Source organism: Eucyclogobius newberryi, unplaced genomic scaffold (assembly GCF_026437365.1).
Source record: "Eucyclogobius newberryi isolate DKJ021-1_F unplaced genomic scaffold, fEucNew1.0.hap1 SCAF_17, whole genome shotgun sequence".
Lineage (NCBI taxonomy): Eukaryota > Metazoa > Chordata > Actinopteri > Gobiiformes > Gobiidae > Eucyclogobius > Eucyclogobius newberryi.
The window spans coordinates 23,252,571-23,278,087 of NW_027315801.1; the positions used below are offsets into that span (position 1 = coordinate 23,252,571).

The 25,517-nt window shown below is 41.9% G+C and overlaps 1 protein-coding gene across 1 annotated transcript in view; it reads right to left on the reverse strand.

Moving 5' to 3' along the window:
- Positions 1 to 229: 229 nt before the first annotated feature.
- The window catches only part of LOC140363593 (craniofacial development protein 2-like), a 184,870-nt gene continuing 159,582 nt past the window's right edge, over positions 230 to 25,517 (reverse strand). The window contains exon 2 of the mRNA XM_072450227.1: positions 230 to 679. Within this exon, the coding sequence (XP_072306328.1) occupies positions 230 to 679 (450 nt within the window). The remainder of the gene's footprint in view (positions 680 to 25,517) is intronic.

The window sequence follows — 25,517 nt, forward strand, 5'->3', positions numbered from 1 at the left end:
TCCTCCTCCGCCAGCGGATCCAACTCACCACCAGGTGGTGATCGGTTGACAACTCTGCCCCTCTCTTCACCCGAGTGTCCAAGACACGCGGCCGGAGGTCAGATGACACGACAACAAAGTCGATCATTGACGTCCGGCCTAGAGTGTCCTGGTGCCACGTGCACTGATGGACACCCTTGTGCTTGAACATGGTGTTCATTATGGACAATCCGTGGCTAGCACAGAAGTCCTATGACTGAACACCGCACAGGTTCAGATCGGGGAAGCCGTTCTTCGCAATCACCCCTCTCCAGGTGTCACTGTCATTGCCCACGTGGGCGTTGAAGTCCCCCAGTAGAACAACGGAGTCCCTGGTCGGTGCACTGTCCAGTACCCCTCCCAAGGACTCCAAGAAGGCCGGGTACTCTGCACTGCTGTTCAGCCCGTAGGCCGCCACAACAGTGAGAGACCTGTCCCCCACCCGAAGGCGGAGGGACGCGACCCTCTCGTTCACTGGGGTGAACTCCAACACGTGGCGGCTGAGCTGAGGGGCTATAAGCAAGCCCACACCAGCCCACCGCCTCTCCCCGCGGGCAACACCAGAGAAGTGGAGCGTCCAGCCCCTCTCGAGGAGATGGGTTCCAGAGCCCAAACTGTGCATGGAGGTGAGGCCGACTATATCTAGTCGGTATCGCTCAACCTCCCGCAAGCTCAGGCTCTTTCCCCCCCAGCGAGGTGACATTCCATGTCCCCAGAGTTAGTCTCTGTGTCTGGAGATCTGGTCGCCGAGGCCCCTGCCGTCGACTGCCGCCCAAATCTTTCTGCACCGGCCCCTTATGGATCCTCCTGCGGGTGGTGGGCCCACGGGAGGGCGGCCCCACGTCGCTCTTTCGGGCTGTGCCCGGCCGGGCCCCGTGGGGCAAGACCCGGCCTCCAGGCACTCGCCATGGAGCACCCATCCCAGGCCTGGCTCCAGGATGGGGCCCCGGTGACGCCGATCCGGGCGACGTAAACGGCCTTGCTTTTTCTCCTCATCATAAGAGGCTTCTGAACCGATCTTTGTCTGACCCGTCACCTAGGACCTGTTTGCCTTGGGAGACCCTACCAGGGGCTTGAAGCCCCCGACAACATAGCTCCCGGGATCATTCGGGCACTCAAACCCCTCCACCACGTTAAGGTGTCTGTTCAAGGAGAGGAATATAAAGTAGTAAGAGTAGTAAAACTGTTGTTGGGTTTATTTTCCAAAGGCAAAGAATATAACAAAAAATATGGGAAAAAGGAAAATTATAGCTTTATGTGTCCAGGAGATCAATAACTCTCAGAATGTAGACCGAAGGGAATAAACAAAGACAAACATCAAAGAATCACTGTATGAGAGGATAAAATATGAAAAAATACAGTCATCTTTATTGACTGTAACTCGAAAACTTCAAAATGATTGTTTTTGGTCATCAAAAGAGGTCGTCACCATAATTTCTGATTTGCTGAAGTCTGAAGTTTATCCACATTTCCACAAAATACATAAGAGTGATTTTATTGCCTCCTAGCATCCTAAGTACACCCTGTCATCAGCAAAAGCCACAAGCTAAAAACATGTTCAGGTCGGATCAGAAATAACTCCTGCCAAAGTAAACGGGCAGCGCATAATGAGTATCTGTCAGCACAAACTTTCGACTGCTGCTTTGAGCATCTTTACACTGCCCTGGGTCATTAATAATCTATCTTTAAGTCTTCCGTAGCGGTCCAAGAAACGGCCCACAGAGGGTTCTATTTTTTCCACACTAAATATTTGGAGATATCACGGTCAATGATGGATAGAGTCTGCAAGTAAAAGTAAGCACGAATCCCGAAACACACTGCACTGCCTATACTTACAGTGTCCAAATCCAATCCATGTTGACAATGTCTGCTTTTGGATAAGACAACATTATCTTTATCACAGATGTTTTTTCCAGCTACTAAACCCATGCTAACTTTAACTACTACAATTAAGATACTGGAATAGCATTCATTCTGGGATCGACACCGTGACTGTAGCTTGTAAGATAAGACGAGATAAGAGAACCTGATTCTATAGTTTTCTGTTGATGTGAGCATAGTCAGATCTTCAGTGCCACTACACAACTGGTGCTGAGGATTCGAGCGGGTCCATGTCCAGGCTGGTTCATGTGTCGTGACATGTCATCGCAGACTTTTGAACATTTGATGAGACTTTGGAACAAGTAAATGATCTGAAAGTTGAAGAACGCAAAGGCACAGCCACATTAGAATTGACATTTGACGGTGTAAACTACCCACCTGAGTCAATTTCTCATTGTTCTCCCCTGCCACACAGATATTATACGTCCCTCTTGGTTCTTTATACATCGTTTTTTCAGTCCAGATACCGTATTTTCTGCACTATAAGTCGCACCAGCCAAAAAATGCATAATAGAGAAGAAAAAAACATATACAGTGATCCCTCGCTATAACGCGGTTCACTTTTCGCGGTCTCGCTGCTTCGCGGATTTTCATCATGCACGGTGTTCTGCATTCTGATTGGCTAATCAGTCTCTCCGCGTCTTCTCTACCTGTGTGTCAATAACGTTATGGATTAATATGTACACGAACGTAAAACCGCTTGCCAAATTGAAGTTTGCGAGGCCGGTGAGAGCGGCGCCGCGCGTGAGCTTCAATTTTTTATGGAGTATTTTATTGTATAATAACTGTAAAAAAAGAAAGGTTTCTACTTCGCGGATTTCGCCTATTGCGGGTTCGTTTTGGAACGTAACCCCCGCGATAAACGAGGGTTCACTGTAGTCGCACTGGAGTATGAAATGCGGTTGAAAGTGTGAAAATAACAAATAGTATCACATATAAGTTGCTCCGGAGTATAAGTATATAAGTATAAATATAAGTATAAGTCGCACCCCGGCCAAAACTATGAAAAAGGGTGCAACTTATAGTCTGGAAAATATGGTATTTGCCCTGTCTATGCTCTCGGGTGTCAGAATCTTGCACTGTTTCCTCTTTTCCATCGCATGATTTCAGCATCAGCAGCTCCCTTGTCCACATTTTGATACTTTTCTGGTCAGATAGTAACTGTTGCCACTATTTTGTCATCACCAGTCTTGTTGTTATGCCGACTGAGCAGGATATTTCACTTTTTTCATAATGATATGTTGTGATCGCAGCAAACCAGATGCCACGCCATTTTCACATTATTGAAATGCAATAACTGGTCTAATTAAAAAGGTGCGTCAAATCTCTTGTTGGAGCAGACTTATGTGGTGAAGTGTACTGGCCCGGGGCGATTTATAGTGATCCTAATTAGACTTTTGACGCAGGCAGAGGAATGTGCAGCATGTTGTGTACAGGAGCTCAGACCAGAGAACACTTCCAAATTTAGACGTCCAAGAAATGAAACGAGACAGATCTATCTATGCAATGTTTAGCATCTATTTTTAAAAATCTAATTACTGTAGTTCTACATTCATGATTCAGGTACTTCAAAGGAATCTTCCGTGACAGCTGAAGACGTGCCAATACTTGCCTGAGAAAAAAATAAATGAGAAGAAATTCATCTTGACCCGAGTTTTAAGGTCAAAAAGATATCACCGTTGTCATGTTGTAGATGTTAGTAATTAAGCAGAAACTATGTATTCGTTGAATTGTAAAACCTGCCGACTTTGTATTAGTGAACAAAATGTAGGGTAGGAGTATGATTGTGCAAAAGCTAACACATAAAGAACCAAGGCAAGTCAAGGTTATGTATAGATATTTGACAAGAGCATAACTTAACCAGGACTCTGTTATTGTCTGTCACTCATTCACAGGATGAAAAGACAGAAAGAAAAATATCTTTGTGATAATGTGCAACAGGCTTTAGGAAAATGGAAAACAAACCAGGTCTGAGAGGAAGAAGCAAGATTGTATTCAGGGTCGAATGGCAAATTAAAAGTGCACAGTAGTTTCAGCCTAATGAAACCTTGATGTTTTGTGATGACTTTGGTTTGGAGAAACAATACCTTGAATTTGATGTGTTTCATGCTGCTGTGTCCAAAGTATTATTCGAGTGCTTTTGGATTGGAAGTGCAAAACCAATGAAACCACCATGTCTAACAGAAAGAATGTTTATTATTAAACAACAGAGGTGTGACCAAACAACACTAGATATTGGAATGCACTATCGCGCAAACAAAGCCTTAACTTGCACTTTGGAACTCAAGCTTTTTTTATCAGCAGTTATTACGGACAAAAACTGCCCTGATGAATACATGTTGTGTCCAAGCACATAGGATGTCCATGTCAAAGAAATTGTAATGTAATTTTTCTTTATGAATCATTGGAAAGTAATGGGAATCAATGGGAATCAGCACTTCTGAAGGTTGTCTCTTTAGTAGAAATGGAAGCAAAATAACCTACAACACTTAAATATTTGTTCTTTCACAATCACAGCAGCGTGAAACAGCATTAAAAAAGTTGTAAATGCCAAATGTGATTGCTAGGGCTGTATGAGGCAGAGGTTTTAAGCTTTTACGTAGATAAGTTTGGGATTTATGCTTTTCCACCGAGTGCATATGTCACCTGGTGTTAGTGTATATTTGTGTCACGTGTGCTGTTGTATTCAAATTCAAGAACCATCTCAATATTGAGCATAGACATTTTGATCCAACAGGTGATAAGAAATAGCTCATTCTATTTTGGTGTAACGTGCATGTCTCAAGTAGCACAAAGACCCTTAACCTTAGCACCCCGTCCCTCTCGGCACCTTTTATGTAATCTTATGTGTGAACCCTTTAAGAGGCCACTGCACTGTTTGCCACTGGCCGTGACTATGTGGTCAGGGTTGGCTCATGAACGCACATAGAGTTGCACATGGGAGCCATAAAACCAGCAGTACCCTCTCCCCCTGCCTCCCCCTCCACCTTTTACCACATGTTATTTATGCCTGCACGGGGGCTCTGTGGCTGTGTATACTTATTTACATGGAGTCTAACGGCACTTTAAGAATAGGAGCGATGAATTACTGTGAAGTTTAGTGTATATACAGGAGAGCGCAATAAAACGGAGAGCAGGGGAGCATAACACACTTGTGCCGGTGGTGGGATTTGCCCTCAGGACTAGTGAATGTAAGGAATTCACAGTGAGGGGTAAAAGACGGGAAAGAAGTGTTTTGGGAGAACTGTGTGCTGTTGTGCACATGGGAGATCAGGAACAGAGTATCAACGTCGGAGGAGAACGCTTGATTAAATGCATGAAAAATGTGTTTAGAAGAAATCAATGGACAAAAGCATAGATGAAAAAGAAAAAAAAGCTTAGAAAAAACATGTATAAGGATGGCATACAAGGATAACAAGCTTTTATTGAAGCAAAGACGTTCACGTTCCTGGAATGGAATCTACATCATGTTATTAATGAGCATAACACAGTATGTTTTGTATTGTTTGAATATAGATGTCTAGCCCTCGCACCTCATTTAAAACCAATGGAGTCATGGGCTCTCTAATTGGGCAATATGGCAATGTGCACTCAAACTGTGAGCTGATCTATTGGTCTGTCAGTCTGAGTTTGAGTGTGAACTACCTGAAGACTAAAATCTTAAGCCTAGTACGAGACAATCTGCCCTCCACTTCCTAGTGACGACTCAAAGGGATGCACTGTCGCTTCAAACAAAATACAAACAAGAGCTAGTGTGACCAACCACGTGGCCAAAAGCATGCACATGACATGTGATCCAAGGAAACCTTCATGAGGGAAACAAACTAGGTCTGATCTCACAAAGAAAAAATAGTCTGTTTTGGTAATATAAGGAATAGAAGGTACAGAAGCTTGTGTTAAAAAGTAAAGAGTAGAAGTAAAACTGTTGAGAATCAGTTGAAGTTGCACCTCCAAAGTAAATCTATTTTCGATCTTCGACTATGTGCTGCCGTGTGTTTCCCAAATGAAAACTCATGACCAGTCAGAGCGCTCCTTAGACAAAGACGCGAGACAGAACTGTGTCTTTCGAGTGCCAATGGTGCTCTCCAGATCAAACAAATACTGCCGACAATGCCATACCTTCCGAGGCAGGCGACAGGCAGAATGTGTGCACTACTTCATGCTTCATTCTTCACTAGTGAGTGTCCTCCTTCCTCTTCTCAAAGCGAAGTGTTAGACTCTGGGATCCTATATGTTTTCTCATTTGAAATGTCTTATTCTTATGTGGATTTAGTCACACAGTTTTTATGCAGTGTCTGGATGGGCAACACAAACTGTCTTCCACACTTGTAATCCACTTAGTTTTCATCAGAAGTCTCTAGTGGTAACAGTAGCTTAAATAAGAAACATACTTGGATGTTCTCTTTTACTGATCCAAGTTTTATTTACAGCAGTCCCATGAGTAAAAGTAAAGCGAGTCATTAAACGTGAACTAAATCAAACAATATGTGTACTGTTTATTGTGGTTATTTAACATGAACATTAATTTACTTCCAACCACTTTTCGCTTCACTCTATGATACTCTGATTTCCATAGACTTTTAAATGGGTTACACAGTTAACATTTTCCTAAAGGGATCAATAACTTGTAGAAAAATCTTTTTTTTTTGGTAGAAAACATGTAGTTCCTGCCTACTTGTTTCCATCGACGCTGGCATGTGTTCACTCACGGGAGACGCTCTGTCGTGGAAACTCCAGTTGAAACAGTGGGCCCTTTCACGGTGCACCTTTGGGAAGTTGTCTTTTCCTGCGAATTTGTACCGAGCTGTGTTTGTGTGGCACTAAGACACATATACAGACTACTGTGGGGGGTCAGAGGAGCACAGATTTACCTAATAAATCTCATCTGGTCGACACGCTGCTCAAATGACCCTGCAGACATACGCTCCCACTGCGAGCACAGTCAAGAGAAATCTACAACTCTGGCCCAATAACAACTTTTAGAGCTTTCAGATGTTACAGTGTGTTTGCACAACATTTAAGAAAAGTGAAAAGTATTAAGTCACTGCAAAACAGACAGATTCATCTTGGTGTCCCTAAAGCAATAATTGTGTAATTTGCTCTGCTTAGATGTGTTTTATAGCTAACCTGTCAGCAGCAGGTCACCAGATTTGGCAAGCATTTGAATGTACCACACTGTGACTTTTTCCTCTTAAAATTAACTTTTGATGTTATTATTATATAACATTAATCAAAAAGTAGTTTAAATCATGTATACCTTAATAAATCAGAAAGCCATGTGCCATTCAGTTTAGCCATATCAAGTTAAAGAAATTATGTGTTTGTCCACATGGGTTAGGGTTAGCCTAACCCTAACCCACGGTCAGCGGATCCCTTCTCATGTAGCTTCTCATGGTGTGGCATTTGGGGTGTGTGATGAATGTGTGTGAACAGCAAAATCTAGTGCATTCTGGGGGAGCAAAACTCTTACATTCGCCTCGCCCATTGGCACGATATTTTGGCTCTTGTGGCATCGATGTGAATTCTCCATAATAGTCTTTATTTTGGTATAATCGGGCAGCCAAATACGGCCTTAGGATTGGCACTATATCCCTGTGTGTTCCAATGAGAATGGATCATAATTTGTAGAAACCAAATTGAAAAAGCAATTATATATCTTAAAAGCATTATGATGCAACTGACCACAATTGCATTTCTATAATGGCAATTCTGCCTCCTTCAAATGCCACTGTGGGCTTCTATACTCTGTCAATAAACTAGGAATAGGAAAAAGTCTAATGACCTAAATGGTGTAATGTAATGTTCTGGCCATGCTAACTGTAGCGGGCAGCAGTAAAACTCACATCAATGATACTCTCTCACTGAGAAAACACTGTAAAAGGACTTTTGGCCAGTTCTAAGGCTCCGTGCTCAGGAAGAAAACACTAGAATAGAGAACAAAATGAGCAATAATTGTTGTAAATCGTGTCATTTTGCTTTTATTATCTCATACACAATAGTTAAGTGGAACGCATCATTCATTATTAACAAATAACTCACCTACAGTACCAGCTTTCTATTTCTATTCTATTTTACAAAACAGTCACATTATCCATTGATCACATTCACTTTGTTTATATATACACATTCAGAAGACTGAATTTCACATGCAAAGTTACCTGTAGAGTTCACCTTGTCATTCTGTCCCTTCCTATACCGCCAAGGCAACAGGCACAGAATACAAATAGAAGTGATTCCCCAGAAAGAATTGTCTTAAACCAAAGCTTTCAAAGAGAGTGACCCGTTTCCATGCTGGAAAGAGGCCTGGTAAACAGTAGTTTGGTCATTAACTCAGGATGACGGATACTTCCCTTCTGCAATTTCAGCCTGAATGTAAACACTGTTACTTCATCTATGGCTGCCTTTAACTCAGTGTTATGCAACAGGCAGGTTTAAACCCCAACTATGAGCTAACCAACTGGTCTCCCCAAGTAAGCACAACCACCACCTCTTTAAAGTCTCAAGAATCTATAAAGTATGATTATAGAAGAACAACAAGAGACTCATGATTGGGGCTTTGTCTCAGGTGATCAGCCCGGCCTTTACATGGTGATGTTAAGGTGAAGACGATGTAGACATGGGGTGGGAGAGTGGGGTTGGCACAATAACAACTGTGAAATATTGAGATGGACTGCAATTATCGACCAATCTAAAATGTGCCTGATTTTTCAAAGACTTGAGAAGCTGGTGGCTGAACTATTGATAAAGAAAAACTGTACTTAACCCTCATCAATTTGGATTTTGACCTAAGCACTCTACTGAAATGGCTGTATGGCACTTCAGAGATGATAAAACCTAGTTTGGATAAAACAAATGTGTTGGAGCAGTATTTCTATAGATTTTAGGAATCAGTGTGAAAAGGTGGTGGACAACTCTGGGTCAGTAAGCCTTTTTAGTGAAAGCTTCATACTCATGGAACTCTTTGCAGATGGAGCTTAAGTCTCACCCAGTGACTGAGTTTGAGGCGGGTTCAGTAAATATTGTGTGAGCGTTACTTGCAGGCTGCCCGTTACACCAACTCTAGTGCATTGCAGTGCATATTTGACAAAAGCCGTGCAGATTCACATGGTGTTGTGCTAGAGCACTTGTCTAAATACCTGAAAACCACCCCAGACCGCTGCAGTGTTCGGCATCAAAAGTTTCCTCAGACTTCCACCCGTGTTCTAACACGGCGCAAACAGTGCGCTTTGGTTTTATTCCATTTCAAAGTCTTGCGGGACAGAAGGCAGTGTCAGAGAAGGAAAGCAACACCCTGAACATGGCTGTAACTTCTGAATCATTACCTGCAACTTGCTAGTACGTTGCTCCCTCGAATACTGCAACACTGTCTAGGATATATCAAGTGTTAAATCCAGAGCGAGAAGAGCAGCAAGTTTTGTAACTTCTGACTATCCACTGGAAAAACAGGCTAGAAGCCTAATGGACATTGGGTACTTATTTTGTGGAAATGTACTGTTCCTGTCAAATAAATCAAATAGTTAAATAATAGGCACCATCTTTTAGTAGTGGGCTTCTGTGTCAAACAAAACCAACAATATCTAAAGGCAGAAGATGCTTGTGGAATTAAGTCATTATACATAAAGATGAGTTAATATTTACAGACTGTTATCAGTGTTTGCTCTGCCCTGGTCTCAGGTCAGTTGCAGTGGTCAGTGGTGTTGGTGGGGGTCAGTTCGGTGATGATGACCTGACAGGGCCCTTGCTAGCTCTGCTCACTGTCATGTGTCTGGCACTCACTCATGTTTCCACTCAGATCTGACACGATCAATACTGATGACTGAAGGAAATGCCACACTCCAACCGACAGCCTGCCAATGCAAACACAGCATAATCATACTTAAGCTACAGGTGTGTTCATGTCATATTCACTTGCCAGTTCCCACATAATCACATGATGTGACATTAGAGCAAAATTAAATGAATAATACTGTAGTTGAATAATTCATCGCTCCATCTTCTAACACTTATCTGGGGCTGGGTGGCGGGGGCAGCGGTCTAAGCTGGGACTCCCAGACTTCCCTCATCCAAGACACTTCCTTCAGTTCCTCCGGGGGGATCCCGAGGCGTTCCCAGGCCAGCCGAGAGACATAGTCCCTAGAGTGTGCCCTGGGTCTTCCCCTGAGCCTCTTCCCGGTGGGACATGCCCGAAACACCTCCACATGCCCCCAGGGGACGTCAAGGTCTCCTCTTGACGTGAAGGAGCAGCAGCTCTACTCCAAGCTCCACCCGCGTGACTGAGCTCCTCGTCTTATCTTCAAGGGAGCGCACAGTCACCCTGTGGGGGAAACTTATTTTGACCGCTTGTATCTGCAATCTGGTCCTTTCAGTCATTACCCAAAGCCTGTCAATCTCATGCTCCATGAGCCCTGAGCAAAGGGCCCAAAACAAGATGTTCCCAATAGAGCCTTACGAAACGCTTGGGCTGTCTGTCTGGCTTCCTCCTCCGCCAGCAGAACCAACTTACCACCCCTCTCTTCCCCCGGGTGTCCAAGACACGCGGCCAAAGTTCAGATGACACGACAACCAAGTCAATGGTGTCCTGGTGCCACATGCACTGATGGACACTCTTGTGCTTGAACATGGTGTTTGTTATCGACATTCCGCAGTTAGCCCAAAAGTCCCATAACTGAACACTGCTGTTGTTCAGATCGGGGGGGGGGGCTTCTTCTCAATCATCCCTCTCCAAGTGTCACTGTCGGACGTTAAAGACCCCCAGAACAAGCAAGTACACGATCGCTGAACTGTCCAGTACCATTACCATGGATACCGGGTACATCATTGTTCGGCCCGTACACCAACACAACTGTGAGAGAGCTGTCCCCAACTTGAGGCGTAGGGATGGTAACAACTTAGCTTAGTGTGGGTGTGTGGTCGAGCTACGGGTGGGTGCTCGATGGCAAGCGTCTGGTGGCTATATGGGGCCTATGGGGCCTGGCCGGGCATAGCCAAAAGGAGTACCATGGGGCTGTCCTCCCGTGGACCCCTCCACCTGTGGGAGGAGCCGTAAGGGACCAGTGCAGAGAGATCCGGGCAGCAGTCAAAGGTGGGGTCTCGACAACCGGATTTCTGGACACAATTTAGTTGAATGGGTGCTTCAAAACAAGAAAATCAAAATCAGAAATTGTTTATTGCTATTGTCAGTGAACAAAATTGACAATTTATTCCATGGTGAATGGAAGAACTACTCAGATGCCCACATATTTTTAATGCCAAAAAACCCAACTATTGCAAACTTAACGCTCGGTAAAATTAGAGTCAAAATAACTTTTTTAAACCAGTTGTTTTAAAGCTGTGCTGTGTAACACATCTGGTCTGGTAGGTTGTCTAAAAACTGCTTCAAGATGCCTGGCATTAAATCAAATTAAAATATCATCGAGCTTGCATTTATTCAATTACTGGTGTTCTAATACAAGATACAATCTCAAAATTTGCGGTATCAGTTTGAAACTGTATTTTACTGACATGAATGTGAGGTTATAAAGGCAGGATTACATTTCTTGCTTCATGTTGTTGAAGTGAAAATGTACAAAGGATATCTTAGTATTTGAGTAAACGAGATCAAACTGAAAATGTGTCCAAATTGAAGCTCATCTTTAGGAGTTAAAAATCAGGCTTAGAATGACCTATCAACAAAACGTCAATACAATTCATTAAGACCGGAGACTGAAATGTATGGTGTGTGTGTAGGTGAGAGTTAAAGGGCTGATCTTTATGACCCAATGAAAGAAAAATGTGCTTCCTGAAAACGGCTTTTGAAGTTGCAATGACCTTTACAAATCTAGCCATTATGGAGCAGGTGGCGGACCCATAGTACACCTTTAAGTTTTGCCTGGCACTAAAAACATACTAGTGTTTTGATGCACCCAGCTCCATAACAACAGGAAACACAACAGGAGTTGTAATTTGGGTTAAGATATTATTTTTGGCTGATGAGCTTCACAAGAACAGGCTCCTGTGCTGGAGGAGGACTGGCACTTACAGCAGCCAGCTTAGTAAAGGTCAGCTGCAAAATTACACTCCGATCTGGAAAGAGTTACATGGCTCCTTTTTGTGGAAACACTTAACTGGGACAAAAGGGGACTGTTGACTTATTGTTGCTCATGTGGTGTTGGGCCAGTTTCATTATAAATACTGTGATCTCAGCGTTCATTAATTTTCTATGTTAATATAAACGAGTTCTACTGGAGAAGAGCCTCATCGAGCACTTTTAACAGTAAGTTGCAATCAGGACCGGCTCTGGGCATTTGCTGGCCTCTAAATAAGATTTTGGTTGTGCCCACCATTTGACAAACACAGTTTCAAAATCAAAAGCAGATTAGGAAGCAAAAACTGATTCAGGATATGTTGAGAAGTGGGCCATTTACATGTGTAACAAGAGTGGGACAATGTTAGCAAATAAACTTCAAACCAGAACCATGACAGAAATTTTCCAAATCTAAGAACACAATTTGGGATCTCGGCGCACTACGACAATGAAAGTAGAGAAATGCAACTGCACGAGGCAAGAAACAGAAAGGACAACAGCAGACATGCATTTGAAGGTGTACTCACTCATTTTATTTCAGCAATTACACACATTATTGCACGTTCGCCACATACTACTAGTTTGAGCTTTATTGCTTTTTAACTCAATGTAAAAACTACCAGAGCTTCCGTGTGTACAGTTGCCCCGCAGGAGAGGTGAAGTTTTGGCATAGATGCGACTTTACATGGATGAAGCATCTTCACTCAAGCTGTTCAGACATGATCAAAAAGTAGTCTTCCTCAGAAGGGCAAAGTACTCAGGAGAAATCCTCCTAGATGGTTGAGTGCAATACATCTTTTCTTGTTCCAACTCAAGTGTAAAACTGCAGTGACTTGGAGAGGTTGTTTCTGCTGCTGCATTGTTTTTGTTTTCCAACATCTAAAACCTGCTCTCGTAACGTAACACTGCAACACTATTATTCCCACCGATGTCCCACCTGCGGGGTCCATGAAAAAGCTCCTGCTTTCAGCTCAGCATTTGGATACTGTCAATGTAAACAAACCTGTGGAGTCTGGAAATAGTGGAAAATCCAATATACATACCGCACCGCTTCACTATGTTTGCAGAGGTTGGGATCACGTGTTACAACCAACAGCACTTAAAAACATAGCATATTAGCATCTGGCTAAACTAGCTATAATCCTGCTAGGATTTGTGGATATGTGGATTACCCTATAAAACTCAAATTTCATGCGTGTGTGCTATGGCTACACAGTATAATTTCACGTAGTCTCCAGTGTCCCATGGTGAGCCATAAATTCAACAAGATTTGGACTCTTTTCTGGATGGAGGTTATGAGTTGACATTTGGGGGTTTACAGTGAAGGCCCGCCCAGGTTGACTTTAACAAGCATGTTTTGACATTTGGCCAAGCAGTTCCACCCGGCATTAGAAGGTGTGAGAGGTGCCATACCACACATGATGCTCACAATTACAGTCAAACTCTGTAATGTACCTAATGGAGCTGAAGTGTTTAGTCTTAATAGTTTCTACTTCAAAAACAACACCTAAAAATGGCTGTGAATAATATTTACAACATACAAAAGATAGAAAACTTTTACTTTGAAGACGACAAAGTACTGCTTCAATAGCCACAGAAGCCTTGGGTCAGTCAGACAGATGTGGCTGTTAATCTGCACCAACTGCAGTCTCTCCAAACACCATCAATCAATCACTTCATGCAGCTGAAGTGTCTCTGAACAGGAGTTTCATTTGAACAACCAGCATCCTTCCTGCTCCACCACTTGAGCTTGGAAAGTCCAGTTTCCTGCTTGAAATATTTTGACGCGATTTTACTTTCATTTCAAATGGTGTTGCAGAAATACATTTGCATTGGAGCCTGGAGAGTGCTATGACTATAATGTGGAGGTTGCAGTCGCCAATGAGGCGTCACCACATAACTTGCGCGCTACTTTCGCAGCTTTGAGGTTAGCTTTTGGCTTCCACCTTTGTTTTTTCTGCTCCAGAAGGGACCACATTTGCACAATGGGATGAAGCCAAGGAAATGCAATAGGTGACACTTCATAAAAACAATATTAGCCAGAAATTACCAAATCTAATACTATTATGTTAAACAGGGCTGTGAGCAATGCAGCGGTGCCAGCAATCGGGTGCACCATGGCACAAGAACTGGATAAAAAACTCGATCGAAGTATGTACCAGCACAGTCCTCATAGCAAGACGGTTGTGGGTTCGACTCCTGGGCCAGTACGAGTTTGCGTGCTTCTTTATAGGGGAAATTTGCTCTTTAATTGAATTGACATACATTCTTCTCCTTTAAAGTAAATATTATAATGCTGATGTATGTTGTTATTGGTTTGTAGTGTGATGAATCCATTATTCTTTTGTGTGAAGCACTTTGAATTGCTTTGTGTACGAAATAAACTTGCTTTAACTATTCCCAGAGAAAAATGCAGACCTTTTAATTTTCTAAACTCGCAATGCCTTGGATTATGTATTTGGGAATGGTTAACATATATTTTGCTTCTCATTTTTAACTAAATAGTTTTCTCTTGTTACTGAGAATAATTTGTTGTCCCCAAATAAAATTTACACTACAAAGGCTCTTGAGTACCATCAGAAGAAACAGGGTTACGGTCACAAATAAATAAATAAATAAATGCATTATGGATAAGTTTAATGGTTATTGCTCTGGCATCTACTGAAATGATTGCTTTGCTTTAAAATGAAGAAAAAAAAAACGTCTTCTAACTGAGAACCTTTTCTTCAACAGCAACCAATACTGTGCAACACCAATTCTAATGGAAATGCTTAAAATGGCTGAAGCCCCTGGTTTTTGGCTAAAAGAATATTTGGTCTTAATTACATCAAGGCACAAGCCTATAACTTCTCAGGCTATTAAAAGAAAGCATCCGTAAATTACACACTGAAAGACAGCCATAACTTCAGTACAAACTTTTTCACTTTTCATAAAATTCTCTCTATTATTACACTGTATACATGCAGCATCTGGTTCCCATCAGCATGTGTATGTGAAACGGTGGTGAGGCTGCTGTATATGCCAGGGTTTTTCTGCCTTTGTTTGCTACAGTTTTATTTGTTACTCAACATAGCTCTGAAACGTTATATCCATAGTGTGTGTTACTGATGAAGACTGACAGTTTAATGCCATAATCCTAGGCTGGCATCCACCGCATAGATGTCACAGTAGTTCAGGACACAGAATTATTTCAACATGGGCGCCATTAACATTAACATCTTTATCTGGAAATCTGTTTTGTGCAGAACCAAAAAACATGACCATTTAGATGACCCTATCCTTTTGCAGAAATCCACTGAAATAGTGTTGACGAAGAGCATTTCTACTCTTAAAATTGGAATTTAGTTCGTAAACAACTTGACGTCCTGACTTAGAGGAATGGGTTACACACTCAACGTGGCTTAAAGTTTAGGTTTAAATATAGTTTTCACCCTGCCATGATTTATAAACCCTAATCTGGAACTCTTTTCTTTACTGTAGCCTCATTTTGAACACTTTTTGGTTTTGGCCATTAGAAAATGTGGGGGAAAAGGGGAAATCATCTTTGGGCCGTGGTTTGCTTGGAGTTAAAGGAATCTTCTTGGTCAGGATTGAAGGCTGAATTCACTAAAAAAAAAAAAAAAAATGACTATGGAGGCAAGAGAAAGTTTACAGAGACAGTTTGCGGGTCAAATCCTGTTCATTACATAAATATTGTTGGTAAAGCGGTCAGATCCACTGGCTTACAGGTCGGCAGGTTGAATGTGAGTGTTTGAGCGTGTCCTTGATGTAAAGGCAAGGCAAGTTTATTTGTACAGCACAATTTGTACACAAGGCAATTCAAAGTGCTTCACACAACAGTAAAAAAAGACATGAAAGAAATCACATAACCTTAATTTATATGCATTCAATTTAACAATGTAAAGAACTTGATATTGTCCCTTGAAGGTGGAAAAGTACTACAAAACAATACGATCATAAACCCTTTTTTTTAAGCTGTTTTCGTAAATAGGAGTCATCTGTGCCCGCATACAAAGCCACATGCAAAGTTTTATAATGTCAGACAGAACAGAACAAATACTAACACAAGCTTGTCATAAATGTACCACCATTAATATCAGTCTGAGCTCCAGACTCTGTTCCATGAGGAGTAGTGAAAGATGATCAGTGTCCTGTCCCCATTCCCGCTGGCAGCTTCAGCGCTCTGGTCAGCGGGATTTCAACATGCTCCATATCTGTTACTCTTTAACACAGGGGTTACAGTCCACAGGCCCTGAGGCCGACCTGCACACATCTGTGTATCTGAGTCCTGTGCAGCTTTACCATGAGGAGATGGTCTGTGGCAGAAGATCATGACGCGTGTTATGATGTGGGCTTTGAGGTCCAAAAGCATATCTGCACGTACACTTACATGTAATGGAACTCAAATGCTCTTGCATGCAAAGTACATGGACACAGACCAAGTCTCATTTAAAGATTTCCAGCTGGAGTCGTGTTGCTTGCATATTTTTTTTAAATACTGATCAACAATATGCTTACTATTGTGGCTTTTGCAAGAGACTGTTCAACGGCACCAGAATATGGCCTGCCTTCATACTAGCTTTTTCCTTTTTGAAGTTGCCAGTTCAGATTATTAACATATTTTTTGTGTTTATTTGTGTGTTTTTAAGCCTACATTTAGATGGTAAGAGGCATGATTTGCTGGTCAACATAGTGTGCCTAGCTGGAGAGTGAAGTGGGTCCAGCTCGCCTCCGACGGTCCCTCTTCTGCCTGAAGAGTGGGTCCAGCTCGACCCAGACGGTCCCTCTTCTGCCTGAAGAGTGGGTCCAGCTCCAGTCTCCCTCGTGTCCGTCTGTCCGTCTGTGAGAGTCGGATCTCTCCTTCACTGGAACTCCTCCAGGTTTCTACGCTTTTTTCCCAAAGAGGTTTTTTTGTCGTTTTTCCTGGCCGAGAAGGAGAGTCTAAGGACAGAGGACCCTGGGACATCGTCCCTCGCCACCACAGACATTGTCTGACTTCATCGCCACCACAGACATTGTTGATTCATTTCTCCCTGTGGCCCTCAGAGGCAACTGTTGTTGTGATTTTGGGCCTTACAAAAATAAATTGATTTGATTTGATATACTTCAAGGAGGCCAGGCCAGAGATCTTATAAGACTTGGCTAGTATTGTGCTTAAAGCAGTATAATGCTATTGACTGCCATTTATTTATAATCTATGGCACCCGTGGATTTTTGTTGTTGAACATTTTAAATTGAAATATTGATCTATTGTATACTGATTTTCCCCTGACCGTGTGGTACGTCACAGTAAACATTTTAATATCAACATGCTTCACCTAAGATAGCTACAGATCATGCTAAATATTTCTTTTTTTATTTGGTGTGTATCGGGTTCGGAAAAAACAGGCATTTTTGGAGAAATGGCTTCTTGATTGCAGGAGAGTAAAGAATAACCAAACATCAACGAATCACTAAATACAACAATATGTGGATGGAAGAGAAAACAATCATAACAATTTAAAAAAAAAAAAAAGTTGATTTTGCATAATAGTTGCCCTTTAACTTACAGTACTAAAACAATGATTTAAAATGACCTTGTTAATGTTCCACTATCCCCTCACTGACACCACAAAAAGGGTTCCTATAACTGTGTGTATTGTTGGGAAAGACCTCAAGATGTGACATCATTTCTGACAATAAAGTGTAAGCCTACGATGTGTTTATCATCAGCTTTGGTCTGCTGCACTCATAATATACAGCATTTTTACATATAATTAAGGCATCACCTACAGAGATGCACAGTATGTTTGTATACTGCGGTAATCTGCATCTATTGTACATTTGCCTGTGTCTAGACGAGGCCTCCACTCAAAAAGTTGCAAAACGGCGTCTGTTCTCTTCTGTTCCTTTGCCCTGGTTTGTTTATCTGTGCTGTGTCTGCAGGGAGGAGATTTCATGTTTGACTAGTCAGGCTTCCATCAATCATTCATCAACACCGTGGTTTGTAACTCGTACTATCAAGGCAGCGAGGCATCGACAGAAAGTGTTGTTCGGTGTTATTTCCAGTGGTGTTGATAAAAAGATGCTTTCAGAGAGGAAGCATGAAGATATGACTCACTTGCACAGTGAGACGGGAGATTTAGATGCTTTGGCATGATCGCTGAAGGCATCGTATAATTTGGAATGGAATGTTGGATATTCAAGTGGCCGTCTGAAGCGGGACTCACTGTTGTGGCTGGAGGAGACCACGTGAAGGAGGCTAACAATGAGTTCACATAAACAAGCTGCATAACAAGGAAATACTGCTGTCTGCAGTGGTTTTAATATTTAAGCTTCTAAGCAAGAAGGCTGTGGGTTGAATTCTATGGACTGGTGTTGACCACAGGTTGACAGTACTTGCCACATCTTGAAATTAGTTTTGCTAAAGTTGTTTAGTTGGTTTAGTTTTATTTTTGCTTGGAGAACACTAGTGAGAGCTTTATACGCCAGATTGGTCCAAAAAATGTAAAATTATAAACCATATCTTCAAAAACAATTTCTCTAGATCGCAAAAGGTCATTTAGCTTTTGAAAAGAGGTGCTTGCTAAGCTAAATTCACAGTTGCTCCTGGAAATATTTAAAGTAGCCTGAGAGCTGTTAAGAGACACTAGTTTCTGGTTTATGTATGGGACCCGGAGACAGAGACATGTATAATAACAACTATAGTATTGTCCATTCAAGTGTGATCAGGCTTAAGCCTGGGGTACATACATTTTTTTTGGTTAAATTATATGGCTGATAAATAAACAAGTATTTTATTTCCTATGGGAGTCTATGTATTCCCCCTGTGCACTACAATATTGAGACATGTCAGTGACAGGCTGGGGAGCTCTGTCTTTTACTGATCCCGTTGTACTATACAGGAGATGTAGAGGAGGCCCCCTGCAGGGTAAGTCTGAGGCCGCGTGGGACCCGGGCTTGACTGCATCTCAGCTCTGCCAAGTCATTGTAATGTTAAAACAACCACTGCATTCCTCCCGCTGCAGCACAGGACCCGAGCTAGCCTTGGAAACGTACCAACTTGGGGCCCCAGATTCCCCAAAAGCCGTAATAATAGCTGCTCGACTGTAAAACCAATACAACAATAAGCCGTGAATGAATGGGACTTTGTGGAGACTGTCCTGAAATAGAGCATGTATTTGTCTAGGAAACATAACGTACAGTTTTGACGCTACTTTTGCTGATTCACTGTGTTGCCAAGAAGTTCATGTATTCAGTGAGTGAAGAACATCTATTTTTATGATCTAGACTTGAAGGACAGTAGCCAACAAAGACATAGGCCAATGATATCAGAGGACGTCTTGACGTGACTGTAAGATACTTTATTTTGTTATGGTGTTTTAATCACCGAGCAGACAGAAAGCTGGAGGGCTTGAATAGAATGATTGTACTAAAACAGTGGAAAGTGGTCTCAGTGGGTGAGAATGACTGTTGCCACCAAACCCTTTTAGACTTGGAGCAGACTTAAAGTGTTATTGCAATGACTTTATGGGCTCCGCCTCTTGGTCCGCCCATCGCTCCTGAGTATCATCTGCCATGAGCCCCCAGTCTTTAAGGACATTGCCAGACCGTTGTTTCACAGTGCAATACTAACGGGACAATCCGCTGCGCACCTCCAGCCACGTTCCAGCAGACTCCTTTGTGCCAGCCAGCCATTTGCTCCAAACAAACGTAACAAATAATTTTGAACTCTCTACCCGCATTTAGCCATGCATTGACACATTTGGTATGATGAGGTTTACATTGGTGCAAAAGGTCTTATATCACCCTGCAAGTTTTTGCCACTTAAATGGAAATCCTGCTCAATATTCTATAGCATTATCACCCAAAACAAACATCTGATTGAAGAAGCATCTTTACAACATATAAACTTAATGGAATCGCTCAATGTCTGAGTTGCTGGCTACTGCTGCATGTTTGCGTGTGCGTTCTCCATCATATACAAGTTCCTCATTAACCTCTAGCGCGACCCTGTGACCTCCTCCGTCACATTTCCAGTGGTAGGTGCCAGCTCTCTGCTTGGTGCCCGCTTGCCCAACAAACTCCTTCATTATAGCAGGAGCTGGCAGGGATGCTGGACCACTTAGGACCTGGAAACCAAAGCTCAACTCTACTGCACTTTTACGTATACAGCTGGGTTTATAAGCCACTGGTGCAGCCTTTTACAGTCATTCTGTTTTGAATCACATGTTCTTTACGGCACTGTTTATCGTCCAGTTGTAAAAAGGTTGGGCCTGGATCCGCATGTGCTCAAAGATGGATAAATGTTCTGTACATTTTGTTTTCATCTTGGCTCATGGCTTTTGAGAAATTCTGCACGTGATCTATTATTGCAAAATATACCTATTAAATATATCTATTACAAAAATGGATTGGATAGAATAGATTCCTTGGAATAATAAACTGCGCTCACTGTCATTATGTCATTACTGTCTGTTTGGGTCATGAGGCTGTGGTGTGGGCTGCAGGGCAGATTAGAAGTTTCCTGGAAAGTTCAGAATGATATCTCCCTGTATTTCTCATACAAATAGATTTCTGTCCGGTCATTGGATTTGTCTCTCTGACTTCAAATGCATCAGCCAATCTGGGACTTACATGGTTAATCCGTAACAGGACAAATATGGCTGTTTAAAAGGGGAAAAAGACTACAAAAACCTTTCAGATTAATGCAGAATGATGAGCGGGGGGAAGCAAACATTAGTTAATCTGAGGAGAGAGAAGTTAGATTTTGCTCTAACTTATATATGACCTATGAGTACCTTTGTTTTACATGCATCACTGAAACAAACACATCTGATTGCACTGTTCTATTTGAGTCTGGCTTGAGGCGCAACAGTGGCAGTGGTGACTAACTCACTCTTCGCAAGCGTGTACGGCAGGTCGCGTTCACATTCTAGAATTTGTCGCCCGTGGGCAAGAGCCTATGTAACTCCATGGAAGATGTACTATTTTTGAAATAAATATCCGAAATGGAAATCCTCAAACGTTGAACCTTTATATTATTCTTATATTATAACTTGTCTTAAGTTACGTCAAGTCTTTTGAGTTGTGTAATGGCAACACTTTCTGAGGTCATTGTGAACAAATGATTTCACTTTTGTTTGTTAATGCAGACAAAAAATACATTAAAGTGTGTGCCATGTGGATAAGCTCAGTAAATACAGATATATGAACCATAAATCAGGCCATCAAATCTGTTATCTGACAGTTAAACACCAAATTCTACCAACTTATTATGGTATTCTGCTTCCCAGGCTAGATCAACAGACACATTTCCATCAGTCTGACCCATAGCAGCCATGGCTACTTGAAGAAGCAACATGTCTGAATGAACGACGTGTTGAGCGTTGGAGTTTGCTTTGTTATCGCATCATCACAACCTGGTACCGGCCCATGCCTAGTTTGCATTCGACGTGATCCAAATAAAAACATGAAATGAACGACTGACTGTGGACTTTGATAAATTAGACCCTCTCTCTCTAATTGACCTTCATTTTCTGCCTGATTTCCCGATCAGATTACGGCTTCACAGTAACCGCACGGCTCCAGCTCACTCACAGTATGACTCTGTGCTGTGGTGAGACCTGGAGCTGTCCCAGGACGGATCAGTGTGCGACTCCCACCGGCTCCGACACTGTCAAGCACATAAGGCGGAGATATACCTGTGTCTGTTTATTTACACAACCCAGTACTGTCTGTATTCTCACCTCGCTGTTTGTTTCTCTTCCCTCCAGACCCCATTATACTCGGTCACTTTAGCCAAGGGCCTTTATTTCGGCCACACACTTGATCCATTCACTGCAGCCGGTTTGGGCGAGCTCTCGTAATGGCTGTGCTGTGCGATGCCAAGTGTTTGTTGAAATTGGAGCAACTTGAGGTACATTTACTGTTACAGATATGTGGTTTTATGGTGTCTTCTATTCCTGACGTTCTCGAGAAAGTAAAAATGTCTGTGAAGTCCAAAACGGTTTCCAAAGCAAATAAGTTATTTCATTTGATCAAACAAACTTTTGAGAACCAGCTATTTACATGTTGGAATTTCAATTGCTTAGAATTTAAAAGTAAGAGAGGCCATTGGCACAGAAAGGCCGTCAGTGCTCTGTCAGTCAGCCATTTCGAGTATGTGTCAAGTATTAAACTATACAGGATTATGCTGAGTAAAGTATCCTATTCTTTATAAATGTACGAGAAAGTGTGTCTTTGTGTTAGTCTGTGTAATCTTTGCTGGGTCGACCTCGGCTCTGGTCCTTTCTGCAGCTGGTCTGTCCCTTTGATACGAGGAGCTGGCAGGACTTATGTGTAACAACAGAATACAAACAGAAGCCAATCTGGCCCGTTGGCTGTACACAGTCAGTCTGCTCTATCAGTCGGTGTGTGTGGCCTCAAGCTACAGAAGATCTTTGAATGTTTTAAAAACGTGGGTTTAAGGTATTGCTTTACATAAGTACTTCCTTTCAATCATGGAAACTGCAGATTGTACCCTTGTTTTGACGGTAATTTCAAGGACCTTTTAAGTCAAGAAGAATATATACTTTTTTTTCTTAATTTGTTTATGGAATTGTTTAATGTTGAAAAGTATGAGAAACTTTGCGAATTATCTTCCATACTAGGTTTTCCGTGAGGTTCACAATAAGTTAAGTTAAATGTATTGTGTACTGTAATTGGTTTTATTTTATTGTTATAATAAAATGATTGATGGCCGTATGTCTGTAACAAAACTAATTTCTCTAGGGGATGAATAAAAGTAATTCTGATTCTGTTAATGTTCTAAAAAATGAGGTTTACAAACACTGTGCTCACTGGTCACCCTTATTCCCTTCTGAATAGATATTTGGGTTTTATTTATATATTTTTTCAGTGTAGGCTTTATTTTGTTGAACTGTAGCAATGAATGCATGGACATAGGAGTTTTTGTTTATAAGAGATCTTCTATTGAGAGTGTTTTTCAAACTTCCTATAAGCTATCTATTCTTTTCCTCTGTATCTACCTCTGTATCTACCTGCGTTGCAACAATGAAATTTCCCCATGTGTGGACAATAAAGGATTATCTTTCTTATCTTATCTTATCTTATTTGTGTGAAGAGTTTAAGTAATCGCTTTTTGTTGAATCACAGATAATATTAGCTGGCACTAAAGTAGCACAATAGCAATACATAGAGTAAAATGTGAGAAGAAAAGAGTATTGAGAAAGAACACACCCCAGAGCCTGCAGGTGTGGTTAGTGGAGCCTCTGAAAGATGTAAACACGCTGTACCCTTGTGTCTCCCACTGTCTGCACAGGGCCTGGCTAACAGACGGTCCTCCATCTGGCTTTATACTGCACTTTCCTCTAAGGGAGCGGCGCATGTGCCGGCATAGTGTTTGTTATAAAACAGCACGTCTCCAGGGATCTCCACTTTCTCTGCTCCATCGGAACATACAGAAACTGAAGACAAATGGTTGGACAACCAAGAGGATGATCACAGTAAGGGCGGGGTGTACAGTTGTTAGGTGGGAAAAGGACTCTAAATAAACGTGAACATACTTTTGAATAGATTTCATACTGTGAAATAACAAAAACATGGTACGCAACTCAATGATTAAGGTTAGGGTTAGGATTAGGTTAGGGTTAGTTAGTAAAATGATTAAACATCGAGTTATGTGAAAGTATTACATTTTTTAAACTGGCATTGTAATTCTCCATTTTGTAACTGATCAAAAACGTGTCTTTTTTGTAGTCTATTCTTTGAAAATGTGTTTTGCTGAGGATGTGGGCTTGATGGTGTAATGTGTTGTGCATTTTCTCTTCAAACTTGAAATTCCCCTATTTGATTCCAGGCCTTGGTCTTTAACATTGTACGTGAAATTGTGTCCAAGTCTTGGCCGAGGTACAGGCACTCTCCAGATTGCTTTCAAATTAGAAACAAATATTGCATATAAAAAGTACTGGAGTAAATGAGAACTATCCGATTTAGAGGCGGAACATGTGGCTCCAGAAGTATCATCGAGTTGTTTGTCCACGCTTATGTAACGCTGCGTTTGTGTTATCGTAATGTGAATCGAGTTGACGGGTTTTATTATCTGCCGTCAATGCCTCAGACCAATTACAGGAGCGATTAGGCAGAGCTTGGAAGCAGACTGCAGGCTCTGCTTAAAGTGAGGAGGAGAATCACGCCAAGATCTGTAAGCCCTTGTTTAACTCAATCAGTCTTACCCTGAATGAAGCTTATTACAATGCACAATAGTTGGACATTATGTAAGAGCATCCGTGGCCAGTATAAAAATGTGTTTTACAGAAGAGGACACTGCGAGCCAACATTTTCTGGTCACTGTTATTATTCTGTGCCATGTGTGTGTGTATTATTTTTTTCTCATACTTTTATAAGAAGGAGCAGGCCTGGACAGTTCCAGAGAAACCATTCATTGAGTAAAACGATCCCACATCACGATCCCGGACCACAAGCAGATGAGAAAATCACAACCAGCACATCTCAGGGGTTATGCTGGAATTTTTATTTGAGAGTGGGAAATTTGTGGCTCAAATCTGTCTATTTTTTAGCTTTTTGGATGGTTCTGTATACATTTAGTCATTGTATAATCATCCTATGCTCAGCATCAAATTGTGTCTTATATTGTACTTTTTTTTCATAATATTTGTGTTTATTGATTTATTGACGAGCTCCCTATTATCAGTGAAATTTAATTTAGGACTGTGTACCTGGCTTGATCCATCGAGTCATGTGTGTTTTGCATAAGCAAGACCAGGGGTCTGCAATTATATTTTCCAGGGGGCCTGATTTTTCGGGGGCTGGACTACGAAATTGCACCACAATTTTATGTTTTATCTCTATAAGATCCACAAACAACTCACAGTGACCCAATTCAACAACACAAATCGACTTTACTTTCAAAGAAGTACAAGCAGGTCTAAAGCAGGTCTAAAGCAGGAGTAAAGCAGGTCTGAAGCGGGTCTAAAGCAGGACTAAAGCAGGTCTAAAGCAGGAGTAAAGCAGGTCTAAAGCAGGTCTAAAGCAGGAGTAAAGCAGGTCTAAAGCAGGACTAAAGCAGGTCTAAAGCAGGAGTAAAGCAGGTCTAAAGCAGGTCTAAAGCAGGAGTAAAGCAGGTCTAAAGCGGGTCTAAAGCAGGACTAAAGCAGGTCTAAAGCGGGTCTAAAGCAGGAGTAAAGCAGGTCTAAAGCAGGAGTAAAGCAGGTCTAAAGCAGGAGTAAAGCAGGACTAAAGCAGGACTAAAGCAGGTCTAAAGCAGGAGTAAAGCAGGTCTAAAGCAGGAGTAAAGCAGGTCTAAAGCAGGACTAAAGCAGGTCTAAAGCAGGAGTAAAGCAGGTCTAAAGCAGGAGTAAAGCAGGTCTAAAGCAGGACTAAAGCAGGTCTAAAGTGGGTCTAAAGCAGGAGTAAAGCAGGTCTAAAGCTGGACTAAAGCAGGTCTAAAGCAGGAGTAAAGTAGGTCTAAAGCAGGAGTAAAGCAGGAGTAAAGCAGGTCTAAAGCAGGAGTAAAGCAGGAGTAAAGCAGGTCTAAAGCAGGAGTAAAGCAGGT